General features: G+C 43.0%; 1 protein-coding gene across 6 annotated transcripts in view; it reads left to right on the forward strand.

Moving 5' to 3' along the window:
- Window positions 1-20,613, forward strand: part of rxfp2a (relaxin family peptide receptor 2a) — a gene marked incomplete at its 3' end in the record, with an annotated part of 159,427 nt that extends 138,814 nt beyond the window's left edge. For all 6 annotated transcript variants that reach the window (XM_080749834.1, XM_080749837.1, XM_080749838.1 and 3 more), the window contains 10 exons: window positions 1,858-1,929; window positions 3,597-3,671; window positions 4,346-4,417; window positions 5,039-5,110; window positions 5,860-6,089; window positions 12,684-12,829; window positions 14,574-14,669; window positions 15,325-15,493; window positions 19,406-19,621; window positions 20,345-20,613. In XM_080749834.1, coding sequence (XP_080605960.1) covers window positions 1,858-1,929; window positions 3,597-3,671; window positions 4,346-4,417; window positions 5,039-5,110; window positions 5,860-6,089; window positions 12,684-12,829; window positions 14,574-14,669; window positions 15,325-15,493; window positions 19,406-19,621; window positions 20,345-20,613 — 1,417 coding nt within the window. The remainder of the gene's footprint in view (window positions 1-1,857; window positions 1,930-3,596; window positions 3,672-4,345; window positions 4,418-5,038; window positions 5,111-5,859; window positions 6,090-12,683; window positions 12,830-14,573; window positions 14,670-15,324; window positions 15,494-19,405; window positions 19,622-20,344) is intronic.
- Window positions 20,614-22,447: the final 1,834 nt, after the last annotated feature.

Genomic DNA, 22,447 nt, shown 5'->3' on the forward strand with positions numbered 1-22,447 from the left:
TTATAAATTAACTTCATGAGCCGCTGCCAGGCTCATTTCCCGATGGCCTTCTGGAGTAATCACTCCAGTCATGGCCTATCAAATCATGACAAAAAGGTTTTTGAATTCAGCCCAGAAATGCTATGACTGCAGATCACGTCAGTGAACGTGGCTGGGGTTTAATGCAAGGGCTTTAGCTGTTGCACCGCAGAGCACCAAGTTTTGGGAGGTCATCAAACAGCAGGGAGAAAGTGAAAGATTTATTTTTAACTTTCTTTGGCTGCTGAAGGAGCTCTAAAACGGCACATTGACAATGCTCTAGAACAGGGGTCTTCAACAGGGGGTCCGGGATCCCTAGGGGGTCCTCAGAGTTACTACAGGCGGTCGTCCAAATCCTTGTGTGATAAAAGCTTTTTTTCTCCTGAACCCTAGTGTGCATATTCTGAGAACCGTAGCCAAAAAATAGCAGATCTACAAGCTCTTGTTGTAGATCGGCTATTTTTGGCAAAGAGCTTTGGTGTAGAGGGGCAAAAAGAGCAGACTAAGTACAGAGTGATAGGTCAAATGTATTAAGTATTTACAGTTCCAGTGGTTAAATATCTATAAACACAAATGTACCAGAACCCAAAATACACAATGATGATTGTGCTGTCAAACGATTAAACTATATGGTATCTAAGTAGAGCTCACACACAAATGTCATGGTAAAAAAACAACTTTCAAATACTAACCCTGCAGTTGGAGTGCAGGCTCTAAAGGAGGTGAGAACAAACCACCCGCTGTCAGAGAAAAATATATTTTTTTCTTTTAAGAATCGAGGTGTGTTTGGCTTGTTTTGCTTTCCGCCAGGCCAGAGGCCATTGCTGCTGTGAAAAGATAACAAATGAGGTCTGAGCAGATGTGTGAGCATGTGGACCGTCCATCGGAAGAAATGCTATGTTATGAATGAATCACAAAACAATTAAAATTAAATGTGGAGCTGAAAGGGAAAGAGAATAGTAAAGCAAGGTCTGTGAAGAGAAGACGGCTGTCACGGTTCGAGTCAAGGCAGTGTAGGACCCAAGTGCAAGATGAGAGGCAGGGGCAGTACAGTTCAATTCAAGTATTTATTTTCACCAAACCAGAGGAGTAGGCAGCAATCAAAGTCCAGGTACAGTCAAAGGTCAAAACCAGTAGGCCGTCATCAAACGAAGAGGACAAGGGGGGAAAAACTAAACTGGGTAAACTAAGGGAATACAAATAAAGGTAACATAGCGTAGAGAACAAACTCACGTGACAGTATACAATGAACCAACAGAGAACGGAAAAAACAGGGGCATATAAATAGACAAGGACTAACTAGACACAGGTCAACACAACCCAGCAAGCACGACGTCTCATAGAGAATATACTGAATGACAGAAACATCAACAAAAAGCGGACAGTTAAAGTCCAAAGTCCGCTATCATAATAAGTCCAAAACATAGTGCGGACAGTTAATGTCCAAGGTCCGCGGAGCGGACCGTGACAACAGCAAAATGTTTACATTAATTGATACTAGACTGATGTCCCTGCGGGTTACGCAATTCCCCTGGTACCTGTTTATACCCAGTGTACCTGTTATACCTGCTGTCGGAGTCCTTTTTGCAGTACCCATTTTCATAGTAGGAGGCCAGTCTATGATGCCAGTACCGATTCCAACCTTGGGTCCTCTGTAATGCTGTTGTTATGTAAGTCAGATGTTTCTCAAGATATGCAGGGGATAGATACACAGACAGACAGACAGACAGACAGACAGACACATTTATAGATACAGGAAGAGCAGGAGAAGGAAGCGGTAAACCTGTCCATTCCCTGACATCCTGACTTATCCTGACTTTCCCTTCTGTTCCTGTGCAGCTCACTGATGGACAACAGGATTACTTCCATACCTGAGAACACCTTCCAGTCCCTGTGGAACCTGGCAGAACTGTGAGTAAAACAACCTCCTTCATCTTGTCTGTCTGTGTGTCTGTCTGCAGTGGTTCCCTTCCCAACCCTTTTCTGGACCAGGGCCTTGCTTGAAAGTCTCCAAAGCGTTGTGTGGTTCAGAGTTCCCAGAACTCTGAACCACACAACGTTTCTGAGAAAATCCATGTCCCATGAAATGGACTTAACTGTTGTTCTCCCGACTGATGCATACATCATGTTTTCATTCTCCCTTTAGGACTTCTTCGCTACATGATACTGACATGCACTTTATTGAATGCACTACACGTGATGAATGACCTCTTTAAATGACAATATACTGATCTTTTCAGGCTTGTTGTGCTCTTTTTATTTTCCATTCTTTACTTCCAATTCTCTTTTTTTTTACTTTTTTTTTTAAGCCTGCATAAACAACAGTTTCACCTCACTTTTACCAGTAACTGTGTTGTGACAATAAAGTTGATTGATTGAATGAATGAATGGATGAATGAATGAATACATTACATGACACATTGGCACAACCCGGTTCACATAGTTCTTGCAGTCGAAAAGATCCAAGAGTATAATAAAGAAAATACATTTTAGTGAGAATAGTGGCACTCCAAAGATTAAAACGCAATGCTTGACTCAGGCACATGTACTTTTATTAATTATTCTACATCAGGCTGTGTTTTGGACAGATAAAGGTGAAGAAAAGGCCACACACTCGTAGCCACGATGCAGGATTTATTAAAGAGAAGGCAAGAAACCCAACGCCATTGGACAGAGCCATACATCTTTTGTCTATTGTGAGGGATGTTCTTCTGCGGAGGAGAGTGGGCACTCCAGTCACCTTGACTTTTCTTTGTCATCACAGTAGAGAAGGAGACAGTGTATGCAGGGGTGTCAGACTCATATTATGGCATGGTCCTTGTTGGCCACGGTTAGTGCATTTGCGAATGCACTCGTGCGTGTCCGTGCACATGCCGCCATGACATGACCCCTTCCTTGTTCTGTTTCAACCTGGTCGCATCTTTCTCAGTCTCTGCTGTGTGACGACTACAAAATGGCTCACTTATTTACACATTTAGATTCTTATGAAGAATGATTGCCTTGCAAGCATTTTTTTTTTGTGATCAGTATTAACTTTAAAAAGTTGTGATGGTGGATTAAATGAAAAGAATAACGTAAATGTACTGTAGGCATGAAGATAAAGAATATAAGTGTGCACAGGTCCCAGTTCTTTAAACAATTTGGTTGCACAGATAAAACAAACTGTGTGCGTGTGCGTGTGATGTTGGCTCCTGAACTAAAACGATTGTTAAAATAAGCGCCCGCCCCATGCCCGCCCGTAGATCTAGCACTGGAGCCAGCAGCGAGAGAATGACCTATACTACTTAGCTTCGGGAAGTATTGACAAGGAGGCCTGTGATTTGCTTATATGACTATTCATAGATACAGAATTCCTCAATGAACAGAGTAGAATAGGAATACTTTATCGATCCACAAGAGAAAGCTGAATAATCACCAAACACATTTTGTTGACTCTGTATCTCTCTCTCTCTCTCTGTTCCTTTGTCTGTCTCTCTCTCTGTCTGTCTGTTTGTATGTCTGTCTCTCTCTTCCTCCCCTCCCCTACCCTCCCCTCCCCTCCCCTCCCCTCCCCTCCCCTCCCTCTCTCTCTCTCTCAGAGACTTATCCAGCAACAGGATAAAGGAACTGCCAAGGAACATATTTAAGAGTCTCTCGCGGTCTCTCCTAAAGCTGTGAGTATTAACTCAAGTATCCTGCCCAAGAGTCACGTACGTTAATTAGTGGAGTGGAATTATACCTGACTGCAGAGGGCAGACTAATTACTGTTTGACGTATATTGCGAAGAAATGTCAGCTTCTGTTTTGGAAAAAAGGACTCTCCTCCAACTTCTAAGCTGATCCTGGACCAAACATCAGATTTATATTCCATTAGAGTATAACCATTACCTGTAATTCATTTTCCAAGACATTTGGTTCCTGTCATTTTTTTGGGAAAACCTTTATAGAGGTGATCAATCATCACTCTATCTTCCTTAACCCATTGACTAAATGAATGAACCATTGTAAATCACCTTGAGTACTTAAAAAACTGCTATAAAAATGCAATTCATTATATGTTTTGTAAAAAAAATATCAAAATGTACAAGTAACTAGTAACTAAAGTTTTCAAATACTTTTAGTACAACATTTGCCTCTGAGAGTAGTGGAGTAGAAGTCAAAGTTCAGATAATTGGAAATACTCCAGTAAAGTAAAAGTAACTCAAAATTGTACTTAAAATTGCCTTTACTAAGACGTATTTCTGTTGGTTTTAATTTGTCACCCATTTTGTAGCCTCTGCAATCCATCATTCACCTGTCATCATCCAGCCTTTGTCAAGTTCTCACAAACTGTATCCTGTTTGTGACAGAAACGTCTCCTACAATCCCTCCCTCCGGATTCGCCGCGACCACTTTGTCCATCTAACCCATCTGCAGTCCCTGTAAGTATGTGCAACACACACGCTCGCTCGCACGCACACACACACCAGAGTTGATTTTGACAGCTAATCTTGATTTATTAATAGACATAGTCTTTTGAATACAAATGTATTTAGTTAATAGTCATATTTTAGTCGTCTGAAATGTTTTAGTTTTAGTCGGCTAAATAACATAAGATTTTAGTTAGTTGATTTTGGCATCATAATACCTGATTTTACACTTGGTTCTGTGCTGAAAATAGCCGATCTACAACCTCGCGTTGTGAGCTAGTTGTGGGCTATTTTCTTTTTCTTTTTTTTCAGAGTGCAACACCCGAAGGCAACCAAACATAAAATGACTTGTCTTTTAGTTCTACTGGATCTCTTATCCACTAGTCCCTCCTTAACATAGTAGTACAGTTTTTATTTGGTGACGAAATAGTCAAAATATTTAGTCATTGTGTCTTGGTTTTTATTTTACTCCATTTTCGTCTTTAGTCGACAAAATAATTGTCATAGTTTTAGTCAACGAAATCAACACTGACACACACACACACACACACACACACACACACACACACACACACTCACAGAAGCGTTGGTAGCATTAATGTTTGTTGTTTATCTGTTTTGTGTTTACTCCAGAGCACTGGAGGGAATCGATATCCCAGACATTCAGACTAGGATGTTCCTGCCCATGAAAAACCTCTCTCATATGTACGTATCGTATCGTATCCTTCAGCCATATTCAGCCTCTCTCATATGTACGTATCTGATATAGCTTTGTTTTCCTACCCATATTTTGAAATTTGAAAAGTCATAGGATATTCAGCATTGCTCTGATTTGCTCGCAGGAGCTCTCAAAAGATGCACACGGGTGTCTTGGAGTTGGAAAATACTCCAATTGCGACAATCCAAATAATCGCGGTGATCCACTCCAAAGATCGCCGCTTCCGCGTAAAAAGAAAGGTAAAACCTGTTTTTGTTCCGGTGACATCATAACCGTGTCAGAAATATTTGGTGACCCATAAACAGCGCCATCCAGCGTCGAGCACCATCCAGCTAAAAAATAGGGAATTTTTCAAACTCGTCTGATGGCATTAAATAAGTTAAAGAAACTAGGTAACTTTAAGCCTATTTTTTATTTATGTACTGAATATTTTAGCAGTCATTTCCCTCTATAAGCCACTATATTATTAATTTCCTTGCAGTCTGTGAGGGGAGCGGGGAACTCGGCCAGAGGGGAGAACTCTGCCAAACTCAGTGCAAAAGGGGTTTTGCACTGAGTTGATTGATTGGGCCATAAAAGTGTCAATCTCGTTCTGTGCTCTTCGGTGCTCTCTCTGTCAGAGAGGGAAGGGGGAATGTGTTTGTAAAGACCCCCTTTAAAAATATATATATAATAATGCATCGTGTTTGTATTGCATTTTGTTACAGGCATGATTCCTCTCATTGTCACCCTGTAGCTATTTCAAGATGTTCCAGTACTGCTCGTACGCGCCCCACGTCCGCTCCTGCAAGCCCAACACGGACGGGCTCTCGTCCTTCGAGGACCTGCTGGCCAACGTGGTGCTGAGGGTGTCCGTCTGGGTCATGGCCGTCATTACCTGCCTCGGCAACCTGTTTGTCATCGGCATGAGGTCGCTGATACGCTCCGAGAACAGCCTGCATGCCGCCTGCATCAAAGTCCTCTGCTGTGAGTTCACAAACACCTTCACTGTCTGTCAGGTTCAGACACTTTTATTCGCAGCCGCGGAGGGAGCATGCAAGGAATCGACACCAGCTTGTTAATGCCTGTTAATGCCAAAACTTCTTGGCTGGACCAAATATGTTGCGGTGATGTTTTGCCACTGCCTAGTGTCTGTCTAGTGCTTTTTTGAGTTTATTATTTCAAATGTTTATCAAAAGGAAACACATCTGAAAATAAACAAAAAGAAAATCGAACATTCTAAACTTTTTTAATAAATTGTGAAAATATAAGCCTGGCTATTTTCAATATTAAATATGGCTTAAGTGGTTAATTCATAATCTATTTTTGTAAGTTCAGGTCCCGGTGAGACACCAAATGTATCTTTTGGACCCCGAGCAGAGACTTTCTGTAAACACTGTTTTAGCGTCTGTTCATGCTGATATAGCACCCTAGGCAAAACCTACATACATCACAAAAGATTCAATACATCAGCATGATACACACGTCTTTTAATTTATCCTGAAGCTTTGCAAATATCCCTTGCTGAGTTAAGGGCTTAAGTCTGTTCAATCAAAGAAGACATTCATGATGTCACCTTGATCAAAGTTTAGAAAGAAATATTAAATGATGTGCTAACCCAACTATCTTGTACTTAGTGTATATGAGTATAGGAGACCTTCCCACACAGTACAATCCGACAGTGCAATCAGGGTTCTCACTCCAACAATGTTAAGTTTTCCGTCCCAAAAAGCACAAACGAGCAAAAAGTCAGAAAAGCTCCACTCTTCCTGAAAGCTGACGTTATGGGGGATTACGGTCCCCCGTCCTGTAATCCCTGCTGACAGGTCCCACACGTGTCAGCCTGTAGGAGTTTGTGCAATCTGCAGTGACAAATATCACCCTCTCCGCCCGGCTTCCCTGCCCCCCAAAATTGTGTTTGTATAGATCAGGGGTCTTCAACGCTTTGAGGCCAGGGACCCCTTAGTCGATAGAGAGGTGAAGCAGATACATAACCCATAGATACATATAGTTGCATCGTTTGACGGCACAATCATCAGTGTGTTTTGGATTCATGTCAATTTGTGTTTTCAGATATTTGAACCGTCGATACTTAATAAACTTGACCTTTCACTCTGTACTTAGTCTGCTCTTTTTCCCCCTCTACACCAAACCAAAAATAGCCGATTTACAAGCTCACAACACCTAGCACTGCGAGGCGTTGTGAGCTTGTAGATCGTATATGTTTGGCTAAAGTTCTCAGAATAAGGACACTAGGGTTCAAGTGGTTAATATAAAAAAGGAGAAACAAAAGATTCTATCACACAAAGATTTGGAGGCCCCCCTCTAGTGACTCTGAGGACCCCAGAGGTCCCGGACCCCCTGTTGAAGAACCCCTGGTATAGATACAGTAGTTGCTCGACAAATGTAAATGGATTGATGGGCAGGTACTTTACCACTGCACCACCCAGCGACCTTCTGTCTTTCTGAAAGCTGAAAGTTATGGCGGAGGAGCGCCTGTTTGTTTTTTAATATATTTTCCCGTCTCTGTGTCTCGGTTCTGGACTCTCTGACATTCTATGCACCTCACCTTAATCTCCTCTGCTTACCTGTCTCCAATCATCAACATTACCGCTGACGCCGTGAAGTGTTGTTTTTCCGTCTTGGCTCCCTAGCCTTTTGTTCTTGTTTATTCATCTTGTGTTTATGTGGCGCTCCCTCTGAATTTATTACGTTCACAAGAAATGTGATTTTACATCTCTGCACACGCACACACTGCTTGTGGTGTGCGTGTGTGCGTGCTTGTGTGCGTGCATGTCCTTTAAACTTTAAAGGACAGGAACACATATACTTTAAAGTTTTAAATGATTTGTTATTTTGAAAACAACCTTGTAGAGCAGTGGTTCTCAAATGGGGATACGTGTCCCCCTTGGGGTACGTGGGGGTATTTTACAAGGGGTACGTGATAGAAATGGGAAAATGCAATGATTGCGACCGTCAGGTCGCATTTACTATCAAAACCTCCACCGGCTGTCCGTCCGTCAGTCAGTCACACGTCAGACGTCACACTTTTGCCCTGCTCATATCTCCGCAACCGTTGCCGCGATCCATGCCAAATTTTGCACACACACTCCTTGCCTGACAAACCACAACCTCCACCCAATTCTTACATGCCCCTCTTCTAGCGCCACCTTCAGGCCGATTTTTTAAAACACATTTTTGGACACTGCTCCTACAAATGTTGCCCTAAAATCACGCAAATCGCTACACAGTATGTCTACACTCATGTCATCAACATGGATCTGTCCCATATAGCGCCACCTTCAGGCCGATTTTTAAAAACACATTTTTGGACACTACTCCTACAGATTTTCCCTAAAATCACGCAAATCGCTACACAGTATGTCTACACTCATGTCATCAACATGGATCTGTCCCATATAGCGCCACCATCAGGCCGATTTTTCAAACACATTTTTGGACACTGCTCCTACAGATTTTGCCCTAAAATCACGCAAATCGGTACACAGTATGTCTACACTCATCTCATCAACATGGATCTGTCCCATATAGCGCCACCATCAGGCCGATTTTTTCAAACACATTTTTGGACACTGCTCCTACACATTTTGGCCTAAAATCACCGGTCGCTTATCTACCGATTAGGGAGTCTTACTGGTCTTACTCTTCTTTTTAAAACGTGATAAAATGTTGGCAAACTTTGTGCAAACACAAACCATTTTTTAATAGAAGGCAATACTTATTTGCACATTATTTGAACATTATTGGCACGGTATAGCCTCTGTTTAAAATAAATCCACTCAAGAGTCAAGACGCACCAATTTCACTCAATTTCGTTGTAGTGTCATATTCCTCTAGGTGGGAATTATCATTCATTCTTAGCATTATAATGCTACATATGGTTTTGTTTTTGGGTAGAGGAGAGGACTTGGATTGAGAAATCAGGGGGTACAAGAGAGTACCAAAAACTTGGAGAACCACAGTTCTAGTATTTTGATTGATTGATTGAATACTTTAACACCAACATCTGGTGTTTGGGCACTCCCTGATACGTGACCTAATGAAGGACAATATATTACATTAATATGTCAGATTGGCATTTTAATGAGGGTTGACTGGTGCCATGGCATTGGTCCAAAATCTCATTGTTCCTACATCCCATTAGTCAGAATCTGGTGATGTTAACCTGGTGAAAAATATTATGCCTAAACCTAACCCTAACCTCAGTAAAACTATGCCTAAACCTAACCCAAACCCTAACCTCAGTAAAACTATGCATAAACTCAACCCTAAAACCTAACCCTTACTAAATTCGGACTAATGAAATGTAGGACTAATGAGATTTCTGACTTATGGGCAGTCCCCGTTTGGGTGGACTTGTTTCTACAGGTGTGGAATATTGTCATAATTAACACATTGACTGCTAAATTTAGCCTAAAACGTCTACAGGAGTCTTAAAAGGTAAGGTGGAAAGGTTGCCAACTCACCTGGGAGACGTCTGGGGACGTCTTACCTGGTTACCATGGTTACCAGGTAAGCAGAACCTACTGTAGCGGCTGGTGAACAAAAACACTACATATCCCATCATGCAACTCGGCCGCCTGCATCACGCAGCCTCCATTTTCCATTGACTCCTATTCTATGCTGAAACATAAAAACGGCTTTATCTGTGAATAAGGTGCAAATAACGCAGAGGAGGCCGAGATCCGCTCGTTTTCACGGCGACACTAAAGGCGGCCCTACACTAACCGATAATCGGGCTATTTAATCACCCTCCCGACAATCGGGCTGCCTCCGACTGAAACGGGCCCGACTATCGGGCATGAATGTCGTCTAGCGTGAGGTCTCACAGATCCACTCGGAGCCCAGCCGAGTGGCTCGGAGGACGATCGGGGGTAGCCCGACGCTTTTCAAAAATGTTTGATATTTTCCTGGATCAGTACTAGTCTGGAAGACTGGAACAGCAGCAGGGGACTGAGAGAAAATAGGTACAGCAGCCGCTGATAGACGCAAGTCTCTGAGCATACATCTGACTGAGTGACAGATCCATCTCTTTTTTTTCTCTCCACCTCTCCCTCTGCCTCTCACTCACTCACACACACACGCGCCCGCACACAGACACACTTTTCATAGCGTCCGTCCGTCTATCAGGTTGTTATCATGAATGATTGGGATTTAAATTAAAACTCAACGGTAACGCAATCCAAAAAACAAACAAACAGAAGAAATAACGCTACCAGCCACTGTCTGCAGTCAGTCACAGGCTGCGACCAGCAGTCCATCACATCACATCAAAGAAGTACACGCCTATCCTGATCTATGGGGGCTCTCCCCTGATCTACAAGCCTACAACGTGGCACGGAAGGGACACAGTTTGGTCTTGGAGATCTATATGTTCTGTGTGCGCTACACCGTCATACAACTAATCATAAATCAGGCACCGTGAGAAGGAGCAGCACTCGACTATAGCGCAGGAGAGAGAGGGGATGTCAGAGTTGGATGGACATGAAACGTGTCAAAGTTAACTCATATTATCATCAAAATAGGACACAACTTCCATATTGAAGCTTTTTTTTTTCGTTGCGTGAGGCAGTGTTGTGTGAGTGGATAACGTAATGTGTTTGTATGTGCGTGTGCGTGCGTGTTGCAAAGCACAGCGCTCAGAACAGCCCCCTTGGCATTTTGTATCAATTATAGGCCTATTATTTATTATTGCTGTGTTCGAGCCCGACTCAATCGGGATAGAATCCTGTAGCGTGCGGAGCGCCCGACTGTTCAAAACGGCTAGTATGAGCCCGTTTAGATTATCTGGTCAGATAATCTGAAAAAAATGATCCTGTAGTGTTTAATTCTACCCGATTCAGTCGGGCCCGATTATCGTGTAATGTATGGCCGCCTTTAGCCGTGATGGTCAGCTGCGGTTAGGAATTTAGTTTCGCGACCGTTTGTAAACAAACAGATCACCTTCCTGGACCGGTGGACACACACGTGCACACGCACGGAGCTTCCGGGGCTCTTCAGAATAAAGCGCAGGTTAGTGGTGGCACTGTATATCCTAACCACTAGATGGCGTTGGCATCCTATGTGTTGACAGATCCTGGGCCCAGACCGCTGGCCTAGATGTCCGGACACCTATGCACATAAGCAGCCTGAAATGTTAGGTGCACCGCCGGTTCGAGTCCCGTTCCCGGCGTTTTTTTACTGCATGTCTGCACCCATCTCTCTCCCCCTGTTTCCTGTCCATCTCTACTATCAAACTATGAATACAGGCAGAAAGACACCTCAAGCATATTTTAAATAAATAATAGATCCTGGAAAAAATAGACCCAAGTTCAAGCAAGGTCCTTTAAAACTCCTTTAAGGATAGAATCTTTATATATGTGAAACCATGGACATTATTGATCAAACATTTACAGTATATTTCTGACCAAACGTGTGAATGTACATGTACGTGCGCATGTGTTTGCGTCCTTTAAAACTTCAAAGGATGGACACACTTTAAAGTTTATATTTGCTGATAACAGAGTTTATATTTGCTGATAACAGAGTCTTCTAGTGGTGTCACCTTGCTGCACTGTTTGTTGTGCGTACGGTGTGTGTGTGTGTGCGTGTGTGTGTGTGTGTGTGTGTGTGTGTGTGTGTGTGTGCGCTCGCGCATGCATTTGCGTGCGTCCTTTAAATCTTCAAAGGACGGACACACTTTCAAGTTTATATTTGCTGATAACAGAATCTTCGACCACCTTAAGGGGTGTGTGTGTGTGTGTGTGTGTGTGTGTGTGTGTGTGTGTGTGTGTGTGTGTGTGTGTGTGTGTGTGTGTGTGTGTGTGTGTGTGTGTGTGTGTGTGTGTGTGTGTGTGTGTGTGTGTGTGTGTGTGGCTGCAGTGGGATGACAATTGGTTTTGTTCTGTAGACACTGAGTCTGTGACCTGACCATCCATCACTGAATGTCTTGTACCTTATATCGTTGCTACCAGACAGAAACCTTGTCTAACCTTGTGCCAGCACTTCGGACAACTCTGTTTTTTTTTTAAATGTGCTCTATAAATGAAGTTGGACTGGATTGTATCTCTGTTTCTCAACTTTTTAAGTTTGTTCATAAAAGGAATGCCCTACTCCATCACACAAAGAGTGTGAAGTTGTGAATAATCGTCCGTTTAACCAAATAATACCCTACCTATTAATGATCGATTATGTTTTTAAATAATCAATTCAATTCAATTTGATTAACCGTGGGACCGCTTGTATTGTTTTCAGGTGCAGACTGTCTGATGGGGGTGTATCTGTTGTTCTATTGTTTTCAGGTGCAGACTGTCTGATGGGGGTGTATCTGTTGTTCTATTGTTTCAGGTGCAGACTGTCTGATGGGGGTGTATCTGTTGTTCTATTGTTGTAGGTGCAGACTGTCTGATGGGGGTGTGTCTGTTGTTCTATTGTTTTCAGGTGCAGACTGTCTGATGGGGGTGTATCTGTTGTTCTATTGTTTTCAGGTGCAGACTGTCTGATGGGGGGTGTATCTGTTGTTCAATTGTTTTCAGGTGCAGACTGTCTGATGGGGGTGTATCTGTTGTTCTATTGTTTCAGGTGCAGACTGTCTGATGGGGGTGTATCTGTTCTTTCTGGGCGTGTCTGACGTGAGGTTCAGGGGACAGTACAACAGGAACGCTCTGGTCTGGATGGAAAGCATGGAATGCAGAACCATCGGCTTCCTCGCCATGCTCTCCTCCGAGGTAAAAGTCATGCTGTTCAGAGATTTAGCAGACGGCTTCTCTTACCAGCCTCGTCCGAGATGAAGGCCCAACGCGCAGCCAATTAAGTATTGGATCTGTAATGGTGTTTTTAATTAAAACAAAATGTGGGGAGATTACAGCCTGCCAGAAGTTAAAGGAAGATCAACCCACTGAAGCATGTAAAGTGCAAGTCCTGAAAGTGGAGTTAATGAGGAATCTCAGTGCCAATCATTGTTGCCACAGTCGAGCTGAGATTAGAATAGGTCTGTGACCAGCTGTTGATGAGAGGAGAAAAAAAAGGGAAAACACCACTTCATTCTATTGAAAAAAAATTAACCTTACATAAATTTAAAGCAGCACTAAGCACTAAATGAACTTATTTTAAATTAATACATTTACATTTTGTCCAATCTGTATGGTAGAGTATGTTAACACAATATAACCTATACAGTATGTTAATACAATATAACCCATACAACTGGGGTGGAAGTATTTCCTCTCCCTGCTCTTGAGACATTTAGATCCTGTGTGAGATCCAGGCATGACCTTTGACACAATTCTGTTTCTGGTTTGACACAAATTTTGACTTGAAGGTCAAGATTCAAAGCTTTCAACACTTGGACAGAAACCCAGGTTCAAACCCAGCCTGTGTAGAATTTTAAAGTTACATACTGCAGCTTTAAGTTTCTTGGTCAAAGAATCTGATTTGATATTTTCACTTTTGTTTACATTTGTACACTGTCAGAAATGAACACTGCGGTTTATACTCCCAAGACCAAGGACCGTAGCTGGGGTGATAAGGCATTTGCTTTTGCTGCCCCAACCCTGTGGAATGCACTCCCCAATACTCCAGAGATACCCCAGAGAAGCCTCCACCCTCCAAACCTTCAAAACTGCTCTCAAAAACCCACCTCTTCAATATGGCTTTCCCCAGCTAACTGCACAAGCCCCCTGTCTCACCATTCCACAGATTTTATCAATTTTATTCCATAGTCTTAGCCTTTTCTTTGTTTTTGTCTTCTTTTTTTCTAATAAAGTACATTTTCATTGGTTTTTCTCTCCTCCCCACATGTAAAGCATCTTTGGGTACTTAGAAAATCTCTATATACATTTGCGAGTATTACCTTAAGCGATGTGTGTGTGGGTGCAGAATAGACTCAGTTAAAACACTGTATAAGGTTCTCCTCAAAACTTTACTGTAGTCTCTCAGCAAAGAGGTACAGTCCAGCATACATAAACAAACCAATGAATCAATCAAAGGCTCCCCGTTCCATCCACAGACATAAAAAGGTAGACACCTTTTCCGGCTCTCTGGTACCCGTCTCGCATTGATAGGCATTTTTGATTGACAGGCTTGGAATTCTTCTGTGTGCGTAACAGGCACGGAAGGTCGGTAGGCAAATCAGAGGCAGGTTTGAATGGAAAAGTCCCGGAAAAGACGCGTTGTGATTGGCCAGTAGTTTTTTTGAGTGGCAGCTGGTGGCAGCCTGCTGTCGACACTTCCGCTTTTCTGCCTATCAAGTTGGACGGGTCGCTCCAATCAACTGCAGCAGTGGACGAGGTATCTAGCTTTTTATATGTGGTTCCATCGCTCCCCCACTCTTCTTCTCTCCTTCCTTCTCTCTCTCTCTCTCCCACAGCGCCCCTAGTGGGAACTCTCATACTCAACATGCATTCAAACAGAGCATGGCTGAATTTCACTCTTATAATTATTATTCTGTCTGTGTGTTCCACTGTCCTCCAGGTGTCTGTGCTCCTCCTGACCTACCTGACCATGGAGAAGTTCCTGGTCATCGTCTTTCCCTTCAGCAACCTCCGTCCCAACAAACGACTGACTGTGGTGAGGCACGTTACGTAGGTACTCAATGACATTGGGGGGTTTGTGGGGGGGGGGTCTTACTACTTTGGATCAAGGCCCGGAAACACGTTAGAACAGTGAAGCTGCCGTCACCTGGTGGTGAAAGACTTCCGAATTTTAAAACACTACTGCGCATGCGTCTACCGTTTGAAACTGTCTGAAACGCTAGTGCGCCTGCTCTATTGGCTCCAGCGTTGGAGCCAATCCAGGAAGTAGATGTTTTATTTTTGGCTTTTTGCCTTTATTGATAGTGTACAGTAGTCTGACAGGAAATGGGGAGAGAGAGATGGGGAGTGACACGCAACAAAGATTGTTCGGATCGGTAGTCGAACCCACGACACGCTGTCACGCTTAGCAGCCTAGGTGCCCGGACTGCACAGTTTGTGAGCAACTTTCATTGAAATGAAGGTGGGGTGGGAGTCTGCCTTCTACTCTATGCTTTGGATACACTGGAATCATACTGTAAAACAATATATAGCAATGGTTATCAACCAGTTGTCCGGGGACCATCAGTGAAGGGGGTTTGTTTTTAGTTACTCTACTGTGTTAAGAGTTGAGATACTGTACTATTGCTACTAATCTTATTGCTCTCTTTCCCCTTCCACCAGAGCTAAACAGTTTACTGTTGTCCTATCAGATTATCCTGATCTCCATCTGGCTGGTGGGCTTCATCATTGCCGTCATACCCCTCCTGAATGAGGACCTGTTTGGGAACTACTACGGGCGCAACGGGGTGTGCTTTCCTCTGCACTCCGACCGAGAAGAGAAGCCTACTGCCAAGGGATACTCCATTGGAATATTCCTGGGTAATTTGAAGACAATTAATTGAAGAATCAACGTTTTTACCTACAGTAGTTGTGGCAAAGTCTTTTTTTAACAGTTTGAAGAGATGGCAATACATCATTGCTACAATGTTACAGATCAGTGGTTCTCAAACTTTTTTATTCATTGGAAGGACACCCATAGAGTGTACAAATGGAATGGGTCCATTTGGTTCCATTTGTACGCTCTCAGAGTTACAGACCTGTAAGGGTGCATTTGGAACACCCTCTAGAAATGCTGCTACTAAAAGTGAAGAAAGAAAGAAGACTGTTTAGTTTCTCAGTTATCAAGATAACCCCTCACTTTAGAAATATAATATTCAGCAAACTACCAGTCACATTAAACAGACACAGGAGCAAACTCTCAGCACTGGGAATTTCAAGAAGCCAAGGCTGCACTGCCTGATGAATGGAGACGTGAAAAGAACCATGCACTTATGAGCTTGCGAGGTGTTTACTGATATCTCCCTGTCCCAGGATACTGTCATTATCATTCCAAACCAGTGCACAGACAGACGCCAGCTATCTGAAGGACTAGTAGAACAATTCCAACTCGGAACTCCTGAACTCCCTGCACTCCACACCCTCCTTGTCTAACACCAGGGCCTCTGCAGTGCTGTTATCTCCGCAGTGAGTCTACAGTGCGTCTACGTCGGTGATGCAGCCTTTCCTACCAGGGGTCATCGATATCAAAGACTATCCCTGGCACTTGTCCTTGTTTGTGGCAAATCTTAGATTTTGTTTTTTACACACCATTATAATGTTCTTATTTTGATCATAAGACCCAATTACTGATCGTCTCCAGATTTTCTTCAGAATATGTATGACACTTATTTACCACAACACTATATGGCACATTAGGAGTACTAGTACTAGTGGTTCTCAAACATTTGTACAAATGGAACCTACGGTTCAATTTGGTACACTCTCAGAGTTACAGACCTGTTATCGACATTTAGGGCTAGCTGGTATTGTTTCTGGTAATATATTATTTTCCACTCATTTTGTATGTCGGTGACAAAAATAGATTTTGACAAATAAATGTCCACCACAAGCCAGCATGGCAATGACCCCTGCCTCCTACGTGAAGAAAGAAAGAAGACAGTTTACTGTAGTTTCTCAGTCTTGAGTTGGCTCCCACAGTGTTTGCTTGCTGTGAGTTCCAGATGCCAGAGTACCCACCCGGCCTCATCCTTCACTGTCTGATCGTGGCCCGCGGGAGGCCTCTGCAGAGGTCAGCAGCTTATGTGACATCGAGTATATCAAGGGCATCTCTCATGTCAGATCTCCACACTCTCCTCATCCCATGCAGGGCATTCTATTCCATGCAAGTGACCTCCGGACCTTCACATCAAGTTCCGACAAAGTAGTCAGGCACCATTTTAGCAACGTGCTTTGATAAGATACAGTATCTTACAGAGGGGAGCGCTTCGCTGTTACTACAGCCCATTTTCCACTGGCCCAACTCCACACCACTCCACACCACACACCGCCCACTTGTGCCAGGTTTTCCACTACAAGGACCTGGGTAGAGTGGTGTGAAAGTGTTACTAAACAGGGTACTAAAAAGTATCCACTCTAGAGTAGGTCTGAGCTAGGCCAAATAGGGCCAAACACTTCATAATGACTGATCACTCACTGACTTTTCATTTAGACCACCAGGATATAGTTGTAATACATGATAATAGATTCTATTGTGTTATAATAACCACTATTATAATCTATTATAGTGTATTTTAATTATCATAGTAATACATTAGTGCCAGGCGACTTTTAGAGCAACTTTCTCACTATGGGCTTCCCTGCCAAGCGACTTTGGGCGACTTTTACTTAGAAAAAAAACACAAAAAAAAACTTTTTTCAAAAAAAAATTTTTTTCAAAAAAATTTTTTGGACCCCAAAAAATGTAGTAGGCATGATAGAAATCGTGAAATTGCATGTTTAACCCCCATAGCAACCCCATATATCAAACATGGCAGCCATCTTTGTTTACATTTTAGGAAAACATAATGGCTATTATCTCAAGAATGCCTGAACGGATTTCCAATCTTTTTTTTGTTGTTTGAAAGCTGTGAACAGCCTGCACAAACATGGTGCATGATCTGTGCATGGGTGTGCATGATCTGTGCACTACAAATTACATGGAAGTCTATGGAGAGGGCTGGCACTAATGCCACTCGAGGGCATTTTTAATTGGCAGTAAGTGAGTTAATACTTTATAATGTATTATAATCACAGTTATAATCCATTACAATGCATTATAATTAGGATAGTTGTCATACAAATTTATATTGTATTATAATCACAGTTAAAAGGGTCAATTTGTTTCTTACCGATAGGGGTACTTTTTTGTAATGGAAAATGTAGATATTTTTATGTGGTGCGGTGTGGTGTGGTGTGGTGTAGTGTGGTGTGGTGTGGTGCTAAAACTGCAGTCGAAAAGGGGCTTACGTGTCATCTTTTCGACACCCAAACCCTTACCCTAATCCTAACCTCCGTGGGGTGAGTCGCCTTCGAAAGAGCGAGATTTCCCCCTTACAGAGATGAAGTCTGCTAATTGGCAGGATGGTGTAGTAGAGAAAATCTCAAATCTATTGTATCGAAGAAGAAAAAAAGAAACTAGACAAACTCAAAAGTAATTTCAGGAGACACTGTGAGGACCTCTCCTCTGAAGATCAAAGGAGAAGAAGTGAAGTGGTTGTCTTGTTTCTTGGAACGCACATCACAGAGAGGAACCGCAACTCCACAACTCTGGTCAGAAAGGCTCTCGTCAGCAGCCCTACTTTTTTTTATAACTCTTTAGGAAAACCAGCGTTTTCGCAGTTTTCGTTTTCTTCACTTCTGATCAAAGCATGCCAACTCCAGAGTCAAAAACACAGCCCAGAAAATAATTGGACTCCCCTTGCACTCAATGCAAGACACCTGCAGATCACTCTGCCTTTGGTACGGATGCAACGCAACACTATCATCATCTCTCTTTTCTCTGTCACCCTATCATGCCTTTAATGGCAACATTCTTCATGTTCTTCTTGTTGAGGATTTTCCCACACAGTGCTTGCTGCTGTGGAGGAAAGATGGAAATCAGAGCTTGTTAGCACAGTGCAATCAAGCCTAGCCTGACTGCAAGCGTCAGACTCTATCACACACTTCGTTTTACTACCAACAGGGGGTGGTGTTGTGCAGTCTGGTTTATTGACCAGGCTAAATCAAGCCCACTGCCACTGCCCATTATGTCTGGGGTTGGGATCCACTGACACTGCCCATTATGTCTGGGGTTGGGATCCACTGGCATTGCCCATTATGTCTGAGGATGGGATCTGGAAACGGAGGAAAGAAGGGGAGAAACCGGATCCAACATTGAGGATTTTTTTTTTTAATGAAAAAAAATTAAAAAAATAAAAATAAAGTGTGTGTGTGTGTGTGTGTGTGTGTGTGTGTGTGTGTGTGTGTGTGTGTGTGTGTGTGTGTGTGTGTGTGTGTGTGTGTGTGCGTGCGCGCGTCAATCATCTCATTATAACCCTAGGGATGTGTCATGTTGACAATGCTTGACTGAACACAGAGCTCATTAACACAGTATCCTTGATTGGACATCTTTAATCTTTTTGGACATCTTTATGAATTAATTATTCACCAGGCGGTTATCTAACTGGGAGGATTCTGTGAATTCATTATTGCAAACTGCCCCGATCTTATTTGAAAGTCTTTCAGAATCAGAATTTATTGTCACAGGCCCAGGGTCACATTGGAAATGAACTCATAAATAGCACACTTCACTGGGTCTGATTTTTTTTTGGTTTATTGAGTCTTTTGGGTTGTCTTTTTATTGTGTTTTTGTATTGGAGTATGTGTCACGTGTGTCTAAGTGACATTAAAGTGAATGTGATCTGAATCATGCAGGCCTGAACATGGTGGCGTTCCTGGTGATTGTGGTGTCCTACTCCAGCATGTTCTACTCCATCTACAAGACAGGCCTCAGAGCCACAGCAGGCAGCAGGCTGCACAGAGACGTGGCGATAGCCAACAGGTTCTTCTTCATCGTCTTCTCTGACGCCCTCTGCTGGATCCCCATATTCCTGGTCAAAGTGCTCTCACTGCTGGAAGTGGAGATACCCGGTGAGGAGAAGTGGGCTATTGTTACAGACTATTGTTATATTACTGTTGTCAGGCAGAAAATCCTTTTCCTCTTAAATGAATGCTCTACTTGATCATTTGACAGCATCACACAAAAGCATCGAAAGTAGAAGATCCTCAAGCACGACACGTGTTGAGCTCCTAGATCTGCTACTTTTGCTATTTTTGAATTTGAATCCTGGAAAAGTAACAGTTTTGGACATAATGAGGTTTCCACCCGACAGAGACGATATCATGTGTTCTACTACTACTACTACTATTCTTAATAATACTACTACTCCCTCCTCTACCTCAGTGGTCCCAGAGTTGTAGCAAAAGGAGTTTGCCAGTTTTGGAAATACACAACTTTTGGTGGCGATTTCTACAATTTGGTGCGGTAAAAAGTTCAGAGAAATGTATATACAGTATGTACAGTATATACACTATTATTGTCACGCATCTTCTAGAATCTAGACGCAGCTTTCACAGCTTTCACATATCGGCAGATACTCAACGATAAATAACTTGGATTAGGACAGAGGGTGAAAAAAACGACCCAGTGATGTTAATCCTTTGCTGTGTTTTTACGGCGTACTGTAGCTCTGCAGGAGGGTAGCCATCTATAATGTTAATACCGTAGGTCTGCGCGCCATGTGTTGTGTGTCCAGAAATAATCTTGCAAACCGCTTCTACTTCTGAAAAGTCTCCCGTTCTCCCGCCGTGCAGGCACCATCTCCAGCTGGGTGGTGATCTTCATCCTGCCCATCAACAGCGCCCTGAACCCCATCCTGTACAGCCTGACCACCACCTTCTTCAGGGAGCAGGTGGAGCAGCTGTTCTGTCGCTGGCAGAGGAGCCTCTCCTCCAAGAAGGACCGCAAGAGCATCACCTCCTCCAACACCATCTTCATGGAGATGTCGCGCAAAGGCTCCTGCATGCCGTCGGTCTACCTCCCCAAGACGTCTCTCACCGAGTTGGACCCGCGCTATGGTTGACGGAGGGGCTGAGCACAGCTGTGTGTGTGTGTGTGTGTGTGTGTGTGTGTGTGTGTGTGTGTGTGTGTGTGTGTGTGTGTGTGTGTGTGTGTGTGTGTGTGTGTGTGTGTGTGTGTGTGTGTGTGTGTGTGTGTGTGTGTGTGTGTGTGTGTGTGTGTGTGTGTGCGCGCAGTCAGGGGTGGATTTAACTATGGTGAAGAAAGGGACACCACCGCCAAGTTAAGGAAGGTCGCAGGGATCAGAAAATATATATATATATTTATCACACCTTACTAAATACTTCACAGTAAAAGTAAGGGTGGAATTAATTTGCCAGGAGCGGGACACAACAGCAGCAGCAAACGTGGAATAAGACGCCAGAGCAGCTCACCTTTAACTAATAAAGAGGCGTATTGTCCAAGCTGCTCCAGAGTCTGACGTGTTTGTGGATTGAACTATGTTTCAACCGTTTCAAATGAAACGGACCCCGAGGCTTTCAGGGCAGGTTGCTCGTTTTTTTCAGAACAATGGACTGTTCAGTTAAAGCCACATTCTGCATATCAACTCATCATAACATGGTCCTATTACAGACCTCGTCGTCTGATCTGGTGTAAAGAAACCTGCCTGCTTGAACACAGGCGGAAGAAACATTTCACACAGTTTCTGCGGAGGGATGACTTACTGTGTGTACATTTATAATTGGGCAGCTAGCATAGGACCGACAGACACACAGGGACAATAAACGAACAATATCTCGAACCTTTATCACGATGTTAAGATGTTTCTACAAGCTACTATATCGGGGAGGGGGAGGGAGGGGGGTTTATCCAGCGATTCAGTGAATCATAATTGGCTAAAATTGCACACTGTGTTTGTGGCCTTAGTGCCTTTGGATTTTTGTAATTGTATTATTTATTTATTTTTTATTATTGTGCTGTTTTTCACGTTTGCGAGCTGCACTGATCCTGATGAAATGGAGAGCCATTAAATTATGTCTCAACCTATGGTCTCGACAGCTGCTTCCAGCAAGTCCACGATACTGGTGGTTCATCTGGAAATGCAAAGCAAAAAAATATATATATCTTACATCCTTGGCAAAATACTGTTTTGAGAATAACATGCAAGCCAGTGTGAGCTTGTTTCATTTTGTCTTATCTCAGTAACAATTGGTGACGTTCAAACCAGAGTCTCGTGTAGCCTACAAAGTGCTTAATCACAATCAATCAGAACATACAGTATAACGGCAATGTCGTAGGCCTGAACTCAAGACAGGAGGCTACACAACACAAGCGCACCACAGTGAAAAGCGCATGGCACACAAACACATAATTCATTTTCTTTTTTAAAGATCTCCATTTGTGTAGTGTTGGAAAAAGGTCTACTCATCTGCCACCTGCTCACAGTGCATCTTGTGTGTACTACTACCAATCTATGTATGTTTTTTGAGCCAAGGGTTTTTTGAGGACTACAAAGTATCACATACGATAAGGTACCAAAGAGAGCGAGCTAGTATTACTGTTACATACAATAAATGTATAATTAAGTGTTAACAAGTTGTATTTATGTGGACAAATCCAACAGCTCATTAAAAAAATGCTGTATTTGACTTTGTCACCACCACCCACTTGCACCCATCTCAACCCCCTCTGACTGTCTCCCAAAGCACTTATTTCTCTAGCCGTTCTGTGATCCTTTTAAATCACTTCTTCACAACAACAGTGCTGCTGTAACTGCAAAAAATTGCATATAGCCAGGGACATGCTGGGCCCCTGATTCAACCCGGGAAAAAGAGTTGGAGAGGCCCTCATTGCGCGCTATAGAGAGATCTCTCTCTATAGCGCTGCTGCTACTCAAA

The sequence above is a fragment of the Nannobrachium achirus genome (genome assembly GCF_963921795.1).
Source record: "Nannobrachium achirus genome assembly, chromosome: 19".
Lineage (NCBI taxonomy): Eukaryota > Metazoa > Chordata > Actinopteri > Myctophiformes > Myctophidae > Nannobrachium > Nannobrachium achirus.